At 53.0% G+C, this 20,350-nt stretch overlaps 1 protein-coding gene across 1 annotated transcript; it reads right to left on the minus strand.

Moving 5' to 3' along the window:
- Positions 1-3,246: 3,246 nt before the first annotated feature.
- Positions 3,247-13,043, minus strand: TRIM38 (tripartite motif containing 38). The gene is made up of 7 exons (XM_053915134.2): positions 12,675-13,043; positions 10,816-11,373; positions 8,674-8,769; positions 6,036-6,266; positions 5,157-5,179; positions 4,956-5,068; positions 3,247-4,715 (listed from the first exon to the last, which is right to left on the minus strand). The coding sequence occupies exons 2-7, from the start codon at positions 11,227-11,229 to the stop codon at positions 4,192-4,194; spliced, it is 1,401 nt and encodes a 466-aa protein (XP_053771109.1). The 5' UTR covers positions 11,230-11,373; positions 12,675-13,043; the 3' UTR covers positions 3,247-4,191.
- Between the last annotated feature and the right edge of the window lie 7,307 nt (positions 13,044-20,350).

Genomic DNA, 20,350 nt, shown 5'->3' on the forward strand with positions numbered 1-20,350 from the left:
CTGAAGGCCTGGGCCACCAGGGCAGAGGTCCAGTCAAACAGGCCTCTTCCCACTCCACACGGTCCCCAAAAGCACTGCACATGTGCATATGGAAAGGGGGTGATCTCAGTCCCGGGGGTCCCAGAGAAGGAGGCACTAAGCTGACTATGGAGAGGATCGTGACCAGAAAGGAACAGGATGAGGATGTAAAGCACTGTTTGATTGTCTGGTCTCAGGATTTCCAGGCAAACGGCCCCCGGGGATCTGCTGGAAATGCAGGTTCTGAAGCATCTTTTAAGGAAGAGGTTGCTGGGGAACTTTGCCCAGTTGGCACCAGGTAACTCCCACCCTGTGCTATGTCATCCTCCACCCTTCCCTTACCTGAGGTTTCATCTGTCCAGGTAACAACTGTACAATCACAGATCTTGGATATGTACCTGTAAATTTCCTTAAAGACGATGTCTCCTAACCCCTCACTCTGCAGAAAAACAATAAAATAAAAAGCCTCATATCTGATGCCCAGGTAGTTAACAGCAGCTGGTAAAAATAGAACTATAAAATGTGAACTGCATAAAGGTTACATTAAGTGAATTTAGAACACTGCTTATTGTGTTTGCCTAATAACTACACAATACAACAATATGTACGTTTCTTTCGATATGTGTAACACAAACTTATAGGAGGTGTATCCGGTACTCTTTGCTTAGGTTTCTTAGTTCATCATACCAGGCATAGCCACAAAACGATTTATGCTTATGACATTAAAGAACCCATAGAGAAAACGTTGGGGACAGCTGTGGATGGATGAGAACACAATGATGAGACATCTATGGTAGGAAAAAGGAGGGGGCAAAACAATAGGGTGAGAAAGAAACTTATTTGAAAGTGACTTGTGAACAGCGAAGTATAGGAAGAGATTCCACACAACTGAAGACCCTAGCAGACAGAGGGGTGACATAAATGTGTGACACGGGCGAGTTATAAGCCCAGAGGCAGGGGCAGGGCCTAGACACACGGGAGAGCATGTTAACATTCCAACTTGAAACACTGTGCCCACCAGTGCGTGTGTTCTGGGTGCAGGTCCCATATCCTCTACATGCTGCCAAATAGACGAGCTCTCAAGCCCTGATAGAAGGCTTAAGATTTACATGTATTAGAATACTCACTCAACAGACATTTACTATATGTCCACTATGAACTATTGACAGAAGGTCATCAGCACTAACTCAACACCAACAGGAGTCCCCAGTTTGCAGCGAAGGGGAGCCTTTATTCAGTGAAAAAAGCCCAACTGTGAAAACGCACAGCTGTGAAACAGAACAAAACAGACCAGCCCAAAGAGCCTGGGAAGAGCCAGCCCCGTTTCACCCCCAGTGTCGGGGCTCAGCTCTGCTCCCAGGGGACAAGTTCCAGTTAAACCTGCACCCTGGAAGCAGCAGCAGCCTTCCTTAGAAACCCGAAGTGCACACCTGTTGAGGCCCAGGTGAAGCTGGCTTATATAAAGAGTGCCTACCAACTCTTTGGCGTAGAAATGGACCTGATTGGTCCATTTCTATGCAAATGAGGACTCCAAGTTCTCACAGTGTGATTGGTAGGACAGGAGAGGTTTGGTTGGTCAGCAAATATGCAAACGCCCCAGTTCCTGGCGCAGAGTTTCTGAGACCCTGGTAGTACCCAGAGGGATAAAAGCACAGGGAGTGTGTTTTGCTCCGGTGTGTGGTATTTGACTAAAGCTCCTGACACGGAGCCTCTATATCCCTTGCAGTTCTCCGGGTGATAGGACTTTTTTTCTAATGAGGCCACTCTGGGCTTTTGGATGGGGGTTGGCCACCAGAAAGAATAACATGATTAGAAGCTTGGGATGTCCAGCTCCACCCCCACCCCCACCCATTGGGGAGGCAGGAGAAACTGCAGATTAAGTTAATGACTGATCATGCCCACGTGATGTAGCCACCATTAAAATCCCGAAAGTGCAAGACTGAGTTTTTGTTTGCTAACAAAACCACGTGCCAGCAGGCTGGTACGTCCCAACACCACGGGCACAGACGCTCCCTGCTGGGGACCCTTACGGATCTCGATATGTGTGTCTTTTCCTCTGGCTGTTCATCTGTATCCTTTAACGCATCCTTTACTGTATGACAAACCGGGAAACAACGTAGTTCTCTGAGATTTGTCAGCTGTTCTAGCAAATGATTGAACCCAAAGAGGGGGCTCATGGGAACCTCCCATTTACAGCTGTCAGTCAGAATCAGAGGTGACGACCTGGACTGGTGACTGGGGTCTGCTGTGAGTGAGGCTGAGCCCTTAACCTGGGAGATGTGCTCTGACTCCAGTTGGTGTCGGAACTGAGCTTGGCTGTAGGATGCCCGGCGTGGTGTGTGGAAGACACCTACGCCTGTGCTGTCAGAGGAGACGTGGAGTCTTGTGAGCGTGGTTGCAGTGGGATCATAAAGGACAAAGGAACGTTTTCCTGACACGTGCATTACACATACACATGGAAATCCTCAAAGAGTAACTCAAAAAGTGGTGGTGGCAACTTGGGCTTCTATAGCGTCTGAACAAAAGAGCAATAGATTTGGTGAGACCTGACAAGACAGAGGACAATGGCTTTCTAGGCAGCAAGTTGTGGGGAGACAAGCACATGGATACAGTGATGGCAGAGAAGGGCGCGTTGCCTGTCGATCCCCCTGGAGCTGCCTCTGGGCTAAGGGTCTGGCATTGTCTCTGGCGATTAACTTCTGTGCTTCCTGGTACGGAGGACAGGAGGCCACCTTTGCAAACCTGTGTCCTGCTTTTAGGCAAATGGAGGAAGGGGAGAGCTTTTATTGTATCTGCCTTTACTCCATTGCCTTCTGCTCAAGATAATTCTTACACCAAAGTGGCCCTTCATTTTCTAGTTGCACCTGGCCTTGATCGGCATGCCAGGAGAGCCGACAGGCTGGGGAGAGGGACAGTCCGGCCTCTCTAGATGCAGGTGCAGACCCAGCCAGGCTTCCAACACCCAGAAATGGCTCGTTTGCCCAGTTCCCTGAGGGGATGTCAGAGGGCGTCCACAAACATCGATGTCCATGCCAACCGTAAATTTTCATTAACACTTAGCCACTTTGTGACATGTTTTGGTCACTGTTAGTGCTGTGTGTGTGTTTTGGGAAACTTCACTCCAGTCCCGTCATTAGTCATCTCAGGGATGATAATTTAGGATGCGGAATGTGCTTTTCGAACTAAGCCTGTGCAAAGTTGAGGCGTATTTGTTCATATGTGAATCATAATAAAGACCACCAGCAACCACGCCAGCAATAACTATTTACTGAGATGTAAAAACATTTCATGACAGCAGGCACGAGCACATTCTGGGAAATGCGTCTTTTGCAGGAGGAGGCCCCATCACAACCCACTTCCCCTCAGCCCCCCTGCGGGCTGGTCCCCGGTCCGCTCTCACACTGCGCTTGGTGACAGTTTGAGCAGAACACAGGAGTCTGATGCCTCTGCACCCACCATGTCCCCCACGACTTTGTCCCCAAAGGTGTGGTCCACATTGGTGACCAACGTGTCGGCGGCTGCCGGACTCACCGCTGTTTCCGTTTTCCAGCTCTTCTGTGTAGTGAGCGGAGCACCTGCAGCTGCTGCTCATCCCCACGCGAGTTCCAACCGCATCGCACACACTGGGGGCCCTGACGGGCAGCTCGGTCGGCTGTGGTGCCGTCCCGTAAACCGAGAGTGAAGCCCGTCAACTGCAGGATGGACCCCTGGTCAGGGCACATGCCTGGGTTGCAGGTTCAGTCCGTGGTTGGGGTGCCTACAAGAGGCAACCGACTGACGTTTCTCTCTCCAATCGATGATTCTCTCCTTTTCTCTCTCCCTCCCCTCCCCTCTCTCTAAAGAAAATCAAAGAGCATGTCCTCAGGTGAGAAAAAAAAGAAAATGGGAGCACTCGGACTTCCTGACCTCTGCACCACCCTGCTGGCCACCCACGGACTACAGGAAATCAAAGCTCTGAGTCCACTGACGGGGGCTGCAGAGGTCAAGGCCTAGACTGACCATCTGTGGGATTCTCGGTCTTTGTAGCCCTTTGTTAAAGGCAGATTGATCAAGGGCCCACAACAGCGCAGCACTGCTCTGGGGCCGGGGACAGCGTGAAGCACACAGACCAGAATCCTCCCATCACGGCTTCAGTTTCTCTGGCTGGTCCAGCCCAGGACGCCGCGCCTGTCCTCACACATCCGGTGGTGGCAGGAACAAGGGAGAGTACGGATAGACCTGGAAATAGGGCCGCAGCGCATCCGAGAAGGAGGCCTTTGGGAAGGTGAAGATGTGGGAGCCCGAGGTCACGCTGTAGAAGGAAACGACTCCGGCCTCGCAGTCCAGGAGAACCCCCACCACCAGGGGCTGCTCCCCCAGGCGCAGGGGCGTGCGGGGCCAGGTCAGCGCCACATAGCCATCCTTGGCGCACAGCCGGAGGGCCCAGAAGCCGGCCTGGGGCTCCTGCTTCAGGCTCGTGTCCCTCTGCACACTTTCCATGCAGACGCCAACGTCCCACCCAGTCCCTTCTCCCACGTCCACCTCAAAGTAGTGCCGCCCTGAGGAGAAGCTCTCACGGCCCAGGATGCAGGGCGAGACGGCGAACCTCCCAGGAGACATGTGCAGATTGTCCTGGGGGCACCCCCGAGTCACTTGTCTCTGATCTTCGGACACAATCAGTTCCCGATGCGCCGTGTCTGGATCCAGAACCACGCTCACTGCCGGGGGGGGGGGGGGGGGGGGGGGGGGAGACACGATTTTTGTTGCCAAGAACAGGGTTTATTTTCCATAAAACCAGCCTGTGTTTAAGGGTGAGCCTCGTTTCGGACCAGCTGTGTGAGCTCAGGCAGGCCATTCTGCCAGCCTCAGTTTTGGGAAACATGAAGTAGAAATCATCACACTGGTCCGAGAGAGCGGTGGGGAGGACGGCAGTGAGCCGACGCCTCGACTGCACATACCTTGATAGCTCCTCAACAGCTTCTTCACATCAAAGTAAAGCTTTGGAACATCGCACTCGGTTCGAACCTCCAAGGAGAGGGCCTCCGGAGCCTCCAGCTGCACGGCCTGACTCCTGGGGTGAGCGGAGGCCCAGACTTAGCAGAGCCGCCCATCTGCTGAGCATCCCCTCCTCCCTCCCTCTTCGCTCACTTAACACTCACCTGCTCAGCGTGGCCTTCACGTCCTGCAGACACACAAAGGCACAGGTGGGTGGGGAAACATCCACGTTCATGGGGCCCCGCTCCCTCCCAGCAAGTGGCTGCAGCCTCAGATGTGGGTGATGCCCCGGCAACAATGATCCCCACCCCAACCCCCCACCCCACCCCCGGGGCGGTCGGCGTGGACACGTGGACGTTCCTCAAGCTCGAGGTCTGTTGCCTTCCTGCTAAGGTGTGTGGGGAGCTTCCCCCACGCTCTGTGGGCAAGACCTGCCTTCACTGACCTCGCCTCCCTCTCAGCGTGAGCCCTGTGCATGACCACTTGTCTCTCAGTGGTGGAGGCATGAATAGTGCCTGGGACTGGGCACGGGAGTGACAGCCACAGGTATCACACGGGGGTGGAGCAGCTATGTGACACTGTCAGCCTCATGGTGTGACCTCCTGTCCTACTAGTGGGAACTGGGGTGAGCAGCTGCAGGTGCAGCCCACCTTCCTGCGGCGGAAAGAGGGCTGTGCACGAGCCCTGCACCACTCAGGCAAAGCTCAGCACACCTCCTGGTGCCCCACCTGGTCCCCTGCCTGTCACCTGGACAAGCTTTTCAGGAGACTGTCTCACAGGGCTGTATGCACGTAGCACCAGGGCAGACAGTAGCAGAAGGCATCCCATGAGTCTGTTCAGCCAAGGAACCCACCACATCCACCCAGCGGGGGGGACAGTTTTCTGATTCATATCAAGCTGTTCTGCAGACCAGGGGAGGCCACCTTGCAGATATTAATCTGTATCCAAGAGAAGTGTGACTTTAAATTCCCCACACTAATGAGCCACCTCTGGACAAGGCAGGCGGCCTTCACCCTCCCCACCTTCCCGCCCTCCAGCCTCACCTGCAGCAGCTTCTGTGCCGAGCCCTGACATCTCTCCTCTAGCTCCAGGATGTGGCTCTCCAGCTGGTGTCTCTTCTGCCCCAGTTTGGCCTCACTGGTCCTTAGTCTCCTCAAAGTCTGCTCCTTCTCTCTGTCCAGCTTCCACAGGTACAACTTCTCCTCCTCTTCCAGGAAGCTGTGCAGGTTCTTAAAGTCGGACTGGATCTTCTGTCTTTTAATACTTATCTTCTCCTAGAGTCAAGAAAGGACGCTGAAAAGCTGGAAACAACCCAACGGCCCATCGTGGATGAATCAATAAACAAAGGGTGGTCTAGCGATGAGACAGGATACTACTCAGCCTGGAAGAGGAATGGATTCCGACACAGGCAAAATCATGGACGAACCTTGAAGACATCATGGGAAGTTAAACAGGACAGTTACAGATGGACAAACAGCGTATGATTCCACTTACAGGAGGGACCTGGAATAGTCAAAGGCGTAGAGACAGAAAGGACAGCAGTGGTTACCAGGGGCCGAGGGAAGGGGGCAATGGGGACAGAGTTTCAGCTTTGCGAGATGAACAGTTCTGGAGATGGGTGGGGGCAATGGTTTACAATATAAAAGTATGTAATGCCACTGAAGTGTGTGCTTCACAATGGTTAAGATGGTGAATTTTATGTTATTTCTAACGCACATGCACATACAAAAGAAAGTTTGCTCAACCACCTCGACATGGTTTGCTCATGAGTCACAGAGCTGGACGTGGTGGCCCGTGCCCAGCTCCCGTCTGGAAGCCATGGTCACAGACCTCAGTCCCCGGTTACTTTCCTTGTTCTCCCGCCAAGATGCAGGCTGGGAACACTAAATTATTTAATCACGGAACTGGGGCCGAGGTCAGACATCAGTTACAACAGCGATTTTCAACCTTTTTCACCTCATGATACAGGTAAACTAATTACTAAAATCCAGCAGCACACCAAAAATATATTTTTTGCTAATGGGACAAAAATAAGCATAATTTTGATTGATTTACAAAATAATAATTACTGCCTACCCATTTTGCTCCAAAGTGACTTTTAAAAAAATCAGGGACCTGCCCTGGCTGGGTAGCTCAGTTGGTTAGAGCATCATCCCAAAACACCACGGCTGTGGGTTCGATCCCCAGTCAGGGTACATACAAAAACCAACCAATGAATGCCATCAGTAAGTGGAACAGCAAATCAGTGCTTCTTTCTCTCTCTCCCACTTCTACTCTTGCTTTAAAATCAGTACAAATTTTTTAAAACTCCGGTACCTATACTTGTGTATGTAATGACTTCTGGCACCAAGAACGAAACAATCAGATGCAACGTCACTATGTGATACGAAGAAAGAGATGCAGCTCTATTATGTGGCTTGTATATTTATGACTCAGGACAGGGCACTCACACTGGACGGCTGTTGTTGGCTGTTGTCATTTTTTACTCTAAAGGAAAATAGGTCAGTGCCCCTGACTAAATCGTCAGGTATTGCATGTTTTAAAAGTTCTTGCAGCACAATGGCTGAACAGCGCTGTGTTACAAAGAGAAGACAAGTGTTTATGAGAGACGTGAGAAGGTTAGTCTGATCTGAGGCGACTTCATGAAGCGAAAGCTCATAATGAACGTCACCCCAAGAGCGGACTCAACCCGGTCACTGGAGAGGCCTGATTCCCAGCAGTGGGAGGCCCGGGGGGCAGGCTTCGCCATAGTTAACTGAGAAATATTCACCCAGCCGCCCAGGGCCCACTTAATCATCCCGATATGTAAGACGGACAGAGAGAGAATGTCACACCCTGTGCACTCGGCATTCCCTGGGGGAGATGAAGGACTGCAGTGTCTCAGTGGTTCCTCCACTCACACAGGGAGCGTGGGGGCCAGAGGGCCACTGATACTGTTTCCGTACGTCCTGGACCATCCGGACCCTCCTCTGTCCGGGTTCCAGAAATGAGGGCAGGAAGAGCGCCCCCAGGAGTCCAAGTCTACCACTCACACACAAAGGATCAGGGCAGAGGTCAGAAGGAACCTCTGAAAAAGGCATCACAGCTCCAGTCCCGTGGGACCTGATGTCTTACATCAGCGTGACCATAAAGGAATGCCTCTCTGACCACAAGGCTGGGTGGCCACGGACACAGTCAAGACCCACAGTCTGCGGTGGCAAGGGGGCGGGCCCTCCTAGCAGAGACGATCCTCCTCACAGATCAGACAGATCTCCTCGACCAGACTCGTGAGTCTGAGTAATCAGCAATGTTAGCCTGGAGTGATTCTGTCTTCTGAGAGCTGCATCCTGCACCGTGGGAAATGTGTCAGGGTCATGAGGCCCCCAAGCCAGGAGGCTACTCAGTGGCACTGAGAATCACAAACCCGTGAGAGATGGCTCCCGGTACACAGGCACACGGATTCCGCCTCTCCTGACAGGGTTCGGAATCCAGGCCAATTACTGCTGAAAGGTTGAAGGGACAAGAGATCGTTCCCACAGATGTAGTCAAGTAAGGGCATAAAAAGAAACATGGTTTCTTATTGGGGTTCCCCCTGTTCAGTCTGGTTTAGGGAGATGGCCACTGTGCTTTGCCCGATCGTCCCCCATGCCTAGTGCTCGGCCAGCCGGCAAACTGCTGGACACCAAGAACGCGCATGCTTACATTCCATTCGGTTATTTGCTTCCTTCTGAATGCCTTCTGGTTCATGCATTCCTCTTCCAGTTGCCTCAATTTTGTCACAGCATTCTGGAGCTTTTCCTAGAGGAAAAACAGGGTGAATAAGGTCTATTCAGTTCGGTAATTCTTCAAGAGGCATCTGGTGGGGCGGCGGTGGGGGGCTAGGATCCCAGGCCTCCAAGATGATTACAATGACACTGAACCTGTAGGGAGCCCCGACACTGCCAGGGAGCACCCCGCGGGCTGTGTGGGCAGTCACTCACTTTCCCCTGCACAGCCCCGAGCACTCGGTAGGATCTTGCACATCAATTTCTGTGTCGTAGAAACTGAGGGTTCAGAGGAGGGTGAGCAACTTGCCCAGGTGCTGAAACTGGTGATGGTCGAGCTGTGAGTTCAACCTCAGCTGCTGACCTCTGTCCCAACCTGTCCTGACCTTTGTCCTCTGCTACAGTCTTGCCAAAGAAATGCTGCCCACAGAGCAAGATAGTAATCACGTACAGGGCCATCTGATCAGATAACATGCGGAAGCAAACCTAGGCAAGGCGGCACACCCAGGGCACCCTGTGTGTTCTGTGGTGAGTCAGGAAGGAAAGGGCAGGAGCCCAGCAAAGTCACGAGAAACAGCGGGAGGGGGCGCTGATGTCTGTTGAAGAAGGGTGACATGAAGCCAATTTAAAGTGATATAGTATCTGTATCAAGCCTTTGAGTTACTTTTCAAAATAGTCTCTCACAGTCTCAAGAAGAGCCATTCTAAGCCAAACCAAAGGGCTGGCTGTGGTCGGCACAGCAGGGCTGGCTGAGCCAAGGACTGTGCCACTCTTGCTCTGTGCCAAGTGCTGAGCTTTACACATATTCATGCCCTTAAAGCTTGAAGCTTGTCATAGCTCCTGGGCATGAGGGTTGGGGAGGAAGGGACTGCTATCCCCCCCCCCCCCCCCCGCCCGTTACAGGTGGGAGACCGAGGCACGGGGCATTAAATAACTCGCTCAGTGTCACCCACCTAGGAAGTGGCAGAACAGAGACTTCAAACCAAGCAGTGTGACCCCCGAGTCTCCTGTTACCCTGTGCTGCTCCTATTCCTGCGGCTTCGTGGGAAAGGAATTCCAGGGGGAGCAGCCTCGGTTCCCTCCAGACCTGCCGGGTGCCAAGGGTGATTGAGGTGCCCATGTCCTGAAGAGGGGCCCTGAGCCTTGAAGGGGGCCACCTCTACCTTGTGGGGGAGCGAACCAGGAGTCCCACCCTGGGGTCCTTTTCCTCAGGCCCTGGTAGGGCAGAGAGGGAGTAACCACGTGCCCACTCCTCAGCCCCTACGGCCAGGTCAGCCTCCTCCAGGTGTTTCTGGGGGAGAAACTTAGAAGCTGCGCAAACCTCTCCCGCGGAGTCATCCTCTACCACGAACCACTTCCAGCTCCTTCAACTGCCCTGCCTGAACCTTGCTTACAACCTGCCCACCCCTTCCGGGGAAAATCTGTGCCAGTGCCCGGCGGATGCTCTGCACAGCGTCTGCCTGATCCTTCTGTGGCCAGTGGTCAAGGTGCTGTGCCGGGCCTAGACTGAGCTGACAAGGCTCTGGGTCGTCACCTACCTTTCACCCCGCCCCTGGCCATGCAGCCGCCCCTGGTGCCCTCGCCTGGAGCGCCCTGTCTTTTCTCCACACTTGGACACGCATTAGCTTCTGTGTCCCTCAGAAGGCGCCTCTGGAAGGCTCCCCAGGTACGCCCACACCCCACAGCACCCAAACCTGGTGACACCTAGTTTGTCTTCCCTGCTGGACTGAGGATGCCTAAAAGGTGGTGTCTCTGTCCCCTGTGCTTTCAGACTCACCCCCGTGGCACTACACATTGCAGTGTCTCATTATATACACAAGCGAAGCGATAAATGACCACCAGGAGTCCTAGTGCGGGACACATTATCACAGCCACAGTGGACGCCACAAGAGTCCAGCACCCTGCTGAAGGTCGGGAAGGATGGCCGGGACTGGATTCAGGGAGGACCCACCCTAACCTAACCCAGTTTTCGGGACGATAGCCCCAGGGAGGCCGCACGGCAGGGTCACAGCCCCGGGCTGCACAGTGTGGGGTTTTAGGTCTGGGGTCTCAGGGTGCACGGTGGCCGCCCCGCACCCACCTTGTAGCTGGGGCTCACGTCCTCCACGAGTGCGGTGCTGTGCCCTTGGTGCCTCGGGGCCCGCTCGCAGCGCCAGCAGATGAGCTGGCCCTCGTCCTCGCAGAACAGCTGGAGCCGCTCATCGTGCTCCTCACAGGACACATCACAGTCCATCTCCCTGAGGGCTTCGATGAGGCCGCCCAGCTGCTTGTTGGGCCGCAAGCTGGCCCACTGGAATGGGATGCGGCACTGGGGGCAGGGGTAGACCTGCGCCAGGGACGGCGGCGGGCGTGGCTGGTTGTCCAGGAAACGCAGGATGCAGGCCTGGCAGTAGCTGTGTCCGCAGCTGATGCTCACAGGCTCGGCCATCAGGTTCAGGCAGATGGAGCAGGTGGCCTCCTCCCTCATCTTCTTGCTGCTTGTGGCTGAGGCCATGGCTCTTCCTGAAGGGCGCTGACACAGGGTCTAGGACCAGGGAAGCCCAGCCAAGACTTCTCCACAGTGAAGGAAACACCTCGCCCTGGCTTCTGCACAGTGCCCTGACTGCCAATGGCCCCACCGGGTCTTGCGGTCTCCTCTCTAGAGAGAAGAAATGGACTGGAATTCAGAAGATGCAAAAAATGTTCCTGTGCTGGGAAAGGTGGTAGTGACCATCACCATGGCCACTTGAATTGATTAAGATAACAGAATTTAAAATTCAGTTTTTCACTCCAAGTGGGCTAGCCACAGCTGGCTCCCGACAGCCCCGATATAGAACATTCCATCCCTGTGGAGTTCTGTAGGGCCCAGCGCTGAGGGAGCCAGAGAGGGAGGCAGGACGAGAGAGGGAAGCTCAGTGAGGCCCCATGAAGCTCTTCCCTGCTCTAAGGAAGGTTGGAATGATTAGTTCCGGAACTGTTTCTTTGCAACATTAGATAATTGCATGGTTCATGCAGGATTTTCTGAGGCAGTCACAGGTGACTCTGCTGGAATCCCTGTCCCCTCCTCCCCAACCCTCTTCTCCATTGCACTCCCACCCCACAGAGAACAAAGGCACCAGGCTAACAGTCTCAGCGCAGGCCCAACCGGGATGCCGTGGAGGTAAATGAGGCCCCCAGGAGAACCAGTGTGTCCTCTGAGGTTTTCCGGGGCCTGAGCTGGGCAGACAGAGGCTGGTTCTGGAGGACTGGACAGGCTCCGAGCCCTCTGTCCTCCAGACCAGGACTTGTCTCCCCGGAGAAGTTCAGTGCGACAGGAGACCAGGCTCAGGGGGCGGTGGAAGCACATGGGGAAGGCAGGACCCCTGACGTCCACCAATGAGGGCCCAGCAGCAGCGGGACAGGGAAGGACGGGCCTTTGGCCCACAGCTGTGGCTGCCTGGGGGCCCAGCCCTGCTCCCCAGGGAGGGGAGGGAGGCAGGAAGCAGTTTACAGAGCGACCTTCCTTTGAACTGGCAATGGCGGCAATAAAAGCAGGAACTCACTGAAGTTACTGGCTACTTTCCTCTACTAAGCAGGACCAGGCTCTGCGAGCCAGAGAACTTCTTCTGAGGACTTCCCTTCCTTGGCAGGTGGTTTTCCCCAGGGGCACACTAGCCCCCTCTCCCCCATCCCCCATGGCTGGGCCTCTGTGCCCCCGGGAGAGGACCTGTCCTTGTCCTGGCCTGCACTCACCTCATGCCCTGGATCTTCTGGGGTTTGTTCAGCTTGGAGTTTGGAGAAAGCAAAAGCAGCCCGGGAAAGGCGACAAGGCAGGGCCTGGCATTTCCGGAGGCAGTGGCCCCGTCCTTAGAAACATACCCCTCCCCGCCGCTGGGGCCCCCACTCCCGGCCACACACCCTGATATCACATCCCTCCCCGGAGACCCCCCCAGTCACCCCAGCCCGGACCCTCTCCCCTACCTCGGCCACCACAGTCACGCTTTCGCTGGACTCCCCGGCGCCGCGAGTGCCGAGTCCCGGGCGGACGTGAACTCAAAAGTGAAACTGCGGTGGGGGCGGGGCCCTGGGAGGTTTGGGGGGAAACCAGGAAATCGCCCTTATCTTTTACACTCAGCTGCTGCTGCAAGGGCGGGAGCAGAGGCAACAGACTAATGCCGCGGTGGCGAACAATTCCGTGGCCCCAGCGTGCCGTGTCTGAGGTCTGGAGGCGCACACTTCCCAAGCTCGGGCGGGAGGTATTTCTGCTTTGGCCGCCAGCCCCTTGGGACCCATCCGCCTTCCGGGCGGATGTTATTTTTTTGCTATTCTTAGGTCGCTTGTTCTTTCTCGGCTGCTCTGAAGGGGGTGGTGACGGAGGCAGTGCGGTGGTGCTCCCCTCTGTCCTGTGGACGGGCCTCATTTTACAACCCCAGGGTCCGTCTGCAGGATTCGGATACTGAGTAGCCAAATCACAAATCCGGACAGCAAACGAGCCACTCACCACCCAGTTGGGACCTGGGAGCCACGTGACCCCCCCAGGGCCTGTGCCCCGTGGGGAAAACACCATGGGGGCGACACTTAGCTTCCCCAGTTTACAGTAAGAACAAAAGGCTTTTCCCACTCAATGTAGACTTACTCCTAAATGGGAGAAAAAGCAGATTACCACCTCAGAATAAGACCTTGGCACACTTGGGGCTGCAGGAACACTGACAACGGTTTGCTTAGGCAATGCATCGTGCAGGGTTCAAGGCTGCGGACACAGGCGGCAGTGAGGCCCGGGGTCAAGGCCCAGCCTCAGACCCGCTGGCCCAGCCGCTCAGGCTGCAGGCAACCGTGTGGACTAGGTCCTTCTCTTCCGCCCCCAACAGAGCCCTTGGTCAGCCCTGCGCCCCTCAGGGGCTCACAACGCTGCCTGCCCTCTTCCCGGGCTTGACCTGCGGTGGCAGACGCTGCACACAGTCCGGACATCCCCGCAGGCGCCCCACATGGTCCAGATACCCGCTGCTCCTGAGGCAGCCAGCACGCAGAGGAGGGGAAGGAATGAGCCCCTGAGTCCCTCATCCAATGAGCATGCTTTTCCTCCATCAGCTGCTTTCTTGTTGTTGAGGCTTCCAGGGAGATTCTCTTGGGGAGGGGTCCAGGAGTGCCCCCTTATCCAGTTTCCCTTTCCACTGTTTCAGTTACCTGTGGTCAATCCCAGCCCAAAAGTCTGGAATGGAAAATTCCAGAAATGAGCAATTCATAAGCTTTAAATTGCCTGCAGCGTGTGCACAGACGATGAAATCTCCAGCCCTCGGCTCCGTCTCCTCCAGAAGTGAGCCACCCGGGTCCGCGGCCCCGCACCGCATGCGATCCCTGCCCCAGTCACTTAGCGCGGCCTTTGTTGGACCCACTACTAGCTATTGAGCTGCTCATGTCCCAGGGAACCTATAAAGGTTTTAAGCTGTAGTCGGCATTCGACAGTATTTTATACAGTTTCAGGTGCGCAGGATAGTGGTTAGGCCATCACATAACTTACAAAGTAAACTCTAGTACCCACGTGGCCCCGGCCTGTTACTGACTGTATTCCCTGCGCTTTACTCCCCCGGGACTATTTTGTAACTGCCAATTTGTATTTCTTAATCCCTTCACTGTTTTCACCCAATAAAAGAAGAAAATGAAATCTTACCCTTTGCAACAACACTGACGGACCTCAGTGAAATTAAATGCAACAGAGAGAGACAAGCACCATATGATTTCACTTGAATGTGGAATCTGAAGCACAAAATGAACAAACAAGTAATTCTTATTGTCCCTCATAACGGCCCGAAGTGCGAGAGCGGTGATGCTGGCCGTTGGAATGTGCCAAAGAGAAGCCAGAACATGGTTCCTTGGGTGAAACGGTGAAAGTTCTCTGTGTAATAAGAAAAAAATATGCGTGCTGAGATTGCTAAGGTCTGCATAGGCTAAGAATGAATTTCCTATTTGTGAAACTATGAAGAAGAAAAAAGAAATTCATACTAGTTTTGCTGTGGAGCCTCAAACCACAGAAGTTCCGGCCACAGTGTGTGACAGGTGCTAGTGAGGATGGAAAAGGTATTAGCTGGTGAGTGGGCGGCGTGCACAGGAGGCCTGCTCCACGGGCAGCAACGTGTCATCCCAGAAAGCAGTGGGCCTCCTCTAGGACTTCAGCGAGGGGACCCCAAAACCAGCAACACCGGGTCTTTCACTGCAAGGGGGAGATGGTCACACAGACTGAGGACTAGGTTTGATCTGAAAATATAAAATTACTGGAGACGGAGAAAGAGAGAAAGCACATTTATACGAGTATAATTTCTATTACAGTGTGTTATTATATTTGCTCTATTTTAATATGAGCTATTGTCATTAATCTCTTCCTGCACGTGCCTAATTCATAAATTTAACTTTATCCTAGGTCTGTGTGTACACGAAAAACCTTCGAATACACAGGGTTTGGTGCTACCCATGGTTTCAGGCACCCACTGGGGGATGTTGGACCACACTCCTCGTGAACACGGGGCAACTGCTGTGTTTTCTTTTTTCAGCTCTGAAATTTTCATTTGCTCCTTTTTATAACTTCTATTTCTTTGCTAAACATTCTATCTCTTCAGTCACTTTAACAGTATTTGCAAATGTTTGTTGGAGCATTTTTAAAAGAGCTGCTTTAAGTCTTGCAGGAAAATTCTAACACTTGTGTCATCTGCGTCCATTTCGTCATCTCTCGATGATCTTTCCCCTCTGAGATGTTGCCACTTCCCTCTTTCTTCTCAGGCCCTGTTCTTTCGGTGTGTACCCTGGACATTTGAATAACAGCTCATGAGACATGGGGTCTTATCTAAATACTACTGAGAATATTGATATTTTTGCCTTAGCAAACACTCAGCCCTGTTACATCCCAGCTGTGGTGAGATCCCATGGCTTTCTGTGGGTCGGTTCAGTTTCCAGGACTTTCAAGGTTTCTCTCACGTGTGTGCCACTCCGTGGTTAGCCGGGGTCCTCGGTGTGATGTGTGTAGCGCTCACGTCTCAGTTCGGGTCGTGCGGGTGAAGGCCCGGCCCATGCTGCAGGCCTGGGGCTGGGCCAGAGCTCATCGAGACCATCAGCAGCCCATGGGCTACTCTCCCCAGCCCCTCCTCCCAGTTTCCCTGCCTGGCACTTTCCATCTCTTGGGGCTCTGCTGGGACTTCAATTACTCTGTTGCATTCTTCCCGGGACCACAGAGAGAGAAAAAGAAATGGGCTTTGACCACACTACTTTGAGACCACAGCTGCCCCTGTGGGAAATGAAGGTTCACCTCACATAGAACTTTGGCTAAGGGATTGCATGGAGACAGGGGCGGGACAGAACGCAGGAAAGAGAAGAGGCCTGGGTTCTCCCCACCCGCCTCTTTCTGTCCCAGGCCTGGAGCCAGGACTAGCAGCATCTTCCAGATCTGCCTTGGTGGCCCTGGGCCCACCGTGGGTGGAGTCCGGGTCAGGGGATACTGAAAATGCATAAACATATAAGTAAATAAATAAATAAGTAAATAAATAAACAACCCACTCCCAGCTCCGCATATGTGAGGTTCCCTCCCCCTCTCTGCCCGCTGCACATGGGGGTCACATGGGGTCCTCAGGAGCGGCTTTCTGCGTTACTCCCACGTTTTACAGCCGAGGTCGGTGCCGGACCCCCTGAGTACGCGTTCCTCTCACCCCGAACTGAAACTCGAGGGGAGAAGTTAGTAAGCAAGGTATCTGTTACTTTTGTAAACACATAAAAAGTTAGTAATTTAGTTTTATTTTTTTTAGAAAGGCTTTGGCCAAGATAAAATATAAAGCTCACTCTCCTCTATTTCAAACATTAAGCCATATTAGGTAAAATATAAGTAGAGGTGGGAAATCACAGAACTTGAGGACAATACGAGGGTCTCTGTAAGCTAGAGAGTAAGGAGAAAGTTTGCCCAAAGCTGTGGCCACAGGCCCTCTGGGCCCCCTGGACAGGAGCTGGCCATAGTGCCTGGGGATTCGGCCCTGCAGAGCAGCAGGGACAGAGACAGGAGTGCCCTCTGTCAGGACACAGGGCTGGGCAGGCTCTCTGTTTGAAGTCTGTGGCTAATCTAGATGCTTCTGCTTGTGTTCGTTGCTCATCCATTGGTGCAAAGTGGGTTACTAGCCGCTGAGTGGCTTGAAGCAGTGAGCATTTAGTTCTGCCCAGTGTCTGCGGCTCAGAAGTTTGGGTGGAGGGTTTAGCTGGCTTCTCTGCATCAGCGTCTCACCTGGCTGCGCTCCAGGAGTTGGATGAGTCTGAAATGTCATCAGAAGTGTGAGTGAGGGCATTCCCCTTCCAGGTGCTCTCGGGCTGTTGGCAAAATCCAGTTCATTGCAGCCACAGAACTGGAAGTTTAAGTTTCTTGGTGGAGGCTGCCTCAGCTCCTAGAGGCTTCCCACAGTTTCTTCCCATGTGGCGGGTCCTGCTGCGGCCACTGGCTTTCTCAGGACTATCAAAGGAGAGATGAGAGAGCAAAGCTTCAGCCAGGAGGCGATAGGATAGGATAGGACAGGACAACACAATAGAATCACAAATGACATCCCATTGCCGTTGTCAGTCTCTTGGCTAGAAGCAAACCTCAGGTCACTCACACAGGCAAGGACATGGGCCCAGGACTGGATGTAAGGAGACAGGGTCAAGGAGGCCACTCTGTCCATCACATCAGCCCAGAGGCTGCAGACCAATCTGTGGCCGAAGATGTCCAGCAACAGGGGCGGCCAACAGGGACTCGGGGTGGCAGCTGCCCAGGGGGCCAGACCCCGGACTTGCGGCTGCTGGAACGTAGTCACAGGCAGGAGACCTGGACATTGGGGCCTGACCTGGCAGGAATGTGAACCATAAAATGCGAGTGAGGGCAGCACAGAAACATCCCAGGTCAACCCTGAGGGAGGGAGGGAGGGAAGAGGAGAGAGTGCACAGCCATTGGCTCAGGGGAGAGGGGTTTCAGAAGAATGGGACTTTCCCCCTAGGGTGTTCTCTATTGTTGACAGTTTCATACAAAGAGCATTTACTTATTATGAAACCAAAAAAGAAAAAACACATTTTGGTGTTAGAAAACCCCAAAGCAAGCCCTGGCTGGGTAGTTCAGTTGCTTACAGCGTTGTCATGATATGTCAAGGTTGCAGGTTCAATCCCCGATCAGGGCACATACAGCAATCAACCAATGGATGCCTAAATGAGTAGAACAGCAAATGGATGTCTCTCTCTCTCTCTCAAACCAATATTTAAATTTTTTTTTTAATTTTAAAGAGAGAAAGAAAACCCTAAAGCACCTAGATAAAAAATTCTAAGTCAGGGACAGCGGGGAATCAGGGTGAGGGGCCAGCAAGAGCAGGTCAGGAAGCCGTTTACATAACGTGCAGGCGCATGACCTCCGGCAGCGGTTCCAGCGTCTCCTCAGCACCGTCGTGTGGGCACGCACATGGCGCACCGGGGCCCCAGGAAAACACAGACTCTTCTTCTCAAGTGCCAATTTTATGCAACAGTTGGGGAACATGTTCTCATTTGTCCTAAGCAAATTCAGTCATATGCACAAGTTGCATGAATTTTAAAAGGAAAAAGCTAGAGATTTGAGAACAAGTCTGTGCACACCCCAGAGCTCCTCTGCAGTTACACATAATCTGGTGGGAAATCACACAGTGACCAGGAGTCGTTCACATGTTTGGAGCAGGAGTGGGCATGACCAGACTTCTGCTTTCAGAGTGCCGTCTGCTGCTCCGGTGTGGTGACAGAAAGTGAGGACACCCCCACCCGAGCGTACCCCTGAGTGAGAAGCCCCTGAACTAAACCAGGTTTCTGTTCCCCAGCAGGAGGCCGAGGCAACTCAGCAGCGAGGGGGAGGAAGTCAAGCTGAACCACAGAGCTGCCCACCACCAGGCACGCCACCTCCCTCAGCCAGCACCAGAAATTGTTGACCGGAGGAGAACCAAGATGGAGGCGTAGGTAGACACACTGCGCCTCCTCGCACAACCAGAACTGACAGAGAATCAAAGGGCAAGGGGGTCCGACACCAAGGAAATAAAAAATAAACATTCATCCAGACCGGTAGGAGGGGCAGAGACGGGCACCAGGGTGGAGAGGACTCGCGTGGCCATGGCGGGACCAAGACTGGCAGAGGGTGGGATGAACGGGGCAGGCAGTTTGACCACTAGCAGACCCCGCGGCCCCACATTTGCGCACAGATAAACCAGACAAACAGTGGGGAGCGAAGGAGACCACGCAACCCAGGGCTCCAGAGCGGGGAAATAAAGCCTCAAACCTCTGATTGAAAGCACCGTGGGGGTTGGGGTGACAGCAGGAGAGACTCCCAGCCTCACAGGAGAGGTTGTTGGAGAGACCCACAGGGGCCTAGAGTGTGCACAGGCCCACCCACTCGGGAACCAGCACCAGAGGGGCCCAGTTTGATTGTGGGTAGTGGAGTGAAAGATTGAAATTCGGAGGAGAGTGAAGCAGGGGCCATTGCTCCCTCTCGGCCCCTCCCCCATGTACAGCGTCACAGCTCAGCGACCAGCATTACCCCGCCCCAAGGAACACCTAAGGCTCCGCCCCTTAAAGTAACAGACTCGCCAAGACAAAAAAAAAAAAATGGCCCAAATGACAGAACACTTCAAAGCTCCAGAAAAAATACAACTAAGCGAGGAAGAGATAGCCAACCTATTGGATGCATAGTTCAAAACACTGGTTATCAAGATGCTCACAGAATTGGTTGAATCTGTTCAAAAACCAGATGAAAAAATGAAGCCTATGCTAACAGAAACAAAGGAAAATGTACAGGGAACCAATAGTGATGTGAAGGAAACTGGGACTCAAATCAACGGTGTGGACCAGAAGGAAGAAAGAAACATCCAACCAGAAAAGAATGAAGAAACAAGAACTCGGAAAAATGAGGAGAGGCTTAGGAACCTCCAGGACATCTTGAAATGTTCCAACATCCGAATTATAGGGGTGCCAGAAGGAGAAAAGGAAGAACAAAAAATTGAAAACTTATTTGAACAAATAATGAAGGAGAACTTCCCTAATCTGGCAAAGGAAATAGACTTCTGGGAAGTCCAGGAAGCTCAGAGAGTCCCAAAGAAGCTGGACCCAAGGAGGAACACACCAAGGCACATCATAATTACATTACCCAAGATTAAACGCAAGGACCTACATCCAAGATTACTGTATCCAGCAAAGCTATCATTTAGAATGGAAGGGAAGATAAAGTGCTTCTCAGATAAGGTCAAGTTAAAGAAGTTCATCATCACCAAGCCCTTAATATATGAAATGTTAAAGGGAGTTACCTAAGAAAAAGAAGATCAAAAATAGGAACAGTAAAAATGACAGCAAACTCACAGTTATTAACGACCACACCTAAAACAAAAACAAGAGCAAACTAGGCAAACAACTAGAACAGGAACAGAACCATAGAGATGGAGATCACATGGAGGGTTGTCAATAGGGGAGTGGGACGGGGAGAGGGGGGGAAAGGTACAGAGAATAAGTAGCATAGATGATAGGTGGAAAATAGACAGGGGGAGGGTAAAAATAGTGTAGGAAATGTAGAAGCCAAAGAACTTATAAGTATGACCCATGGACATGAACTACAGGGGGGGAATGTGGGAGGGAGGAGGTGGGCAGGATGGAGTGTGGGG

Source organism: Desmodus rotundus, chromosome 12 (genome assembly GCF_022682495.2).
Source record: "Desmodus rotundus isolate HL8 chromosome 12, HLdesRot8A.1, whole genome shotgun sequence".
NCBI lineage: Eukaryota > Metazoa > Chordata > Mammalia > Chiroptera > Phyllostomidae > Desmodus > Desmodus rotundus.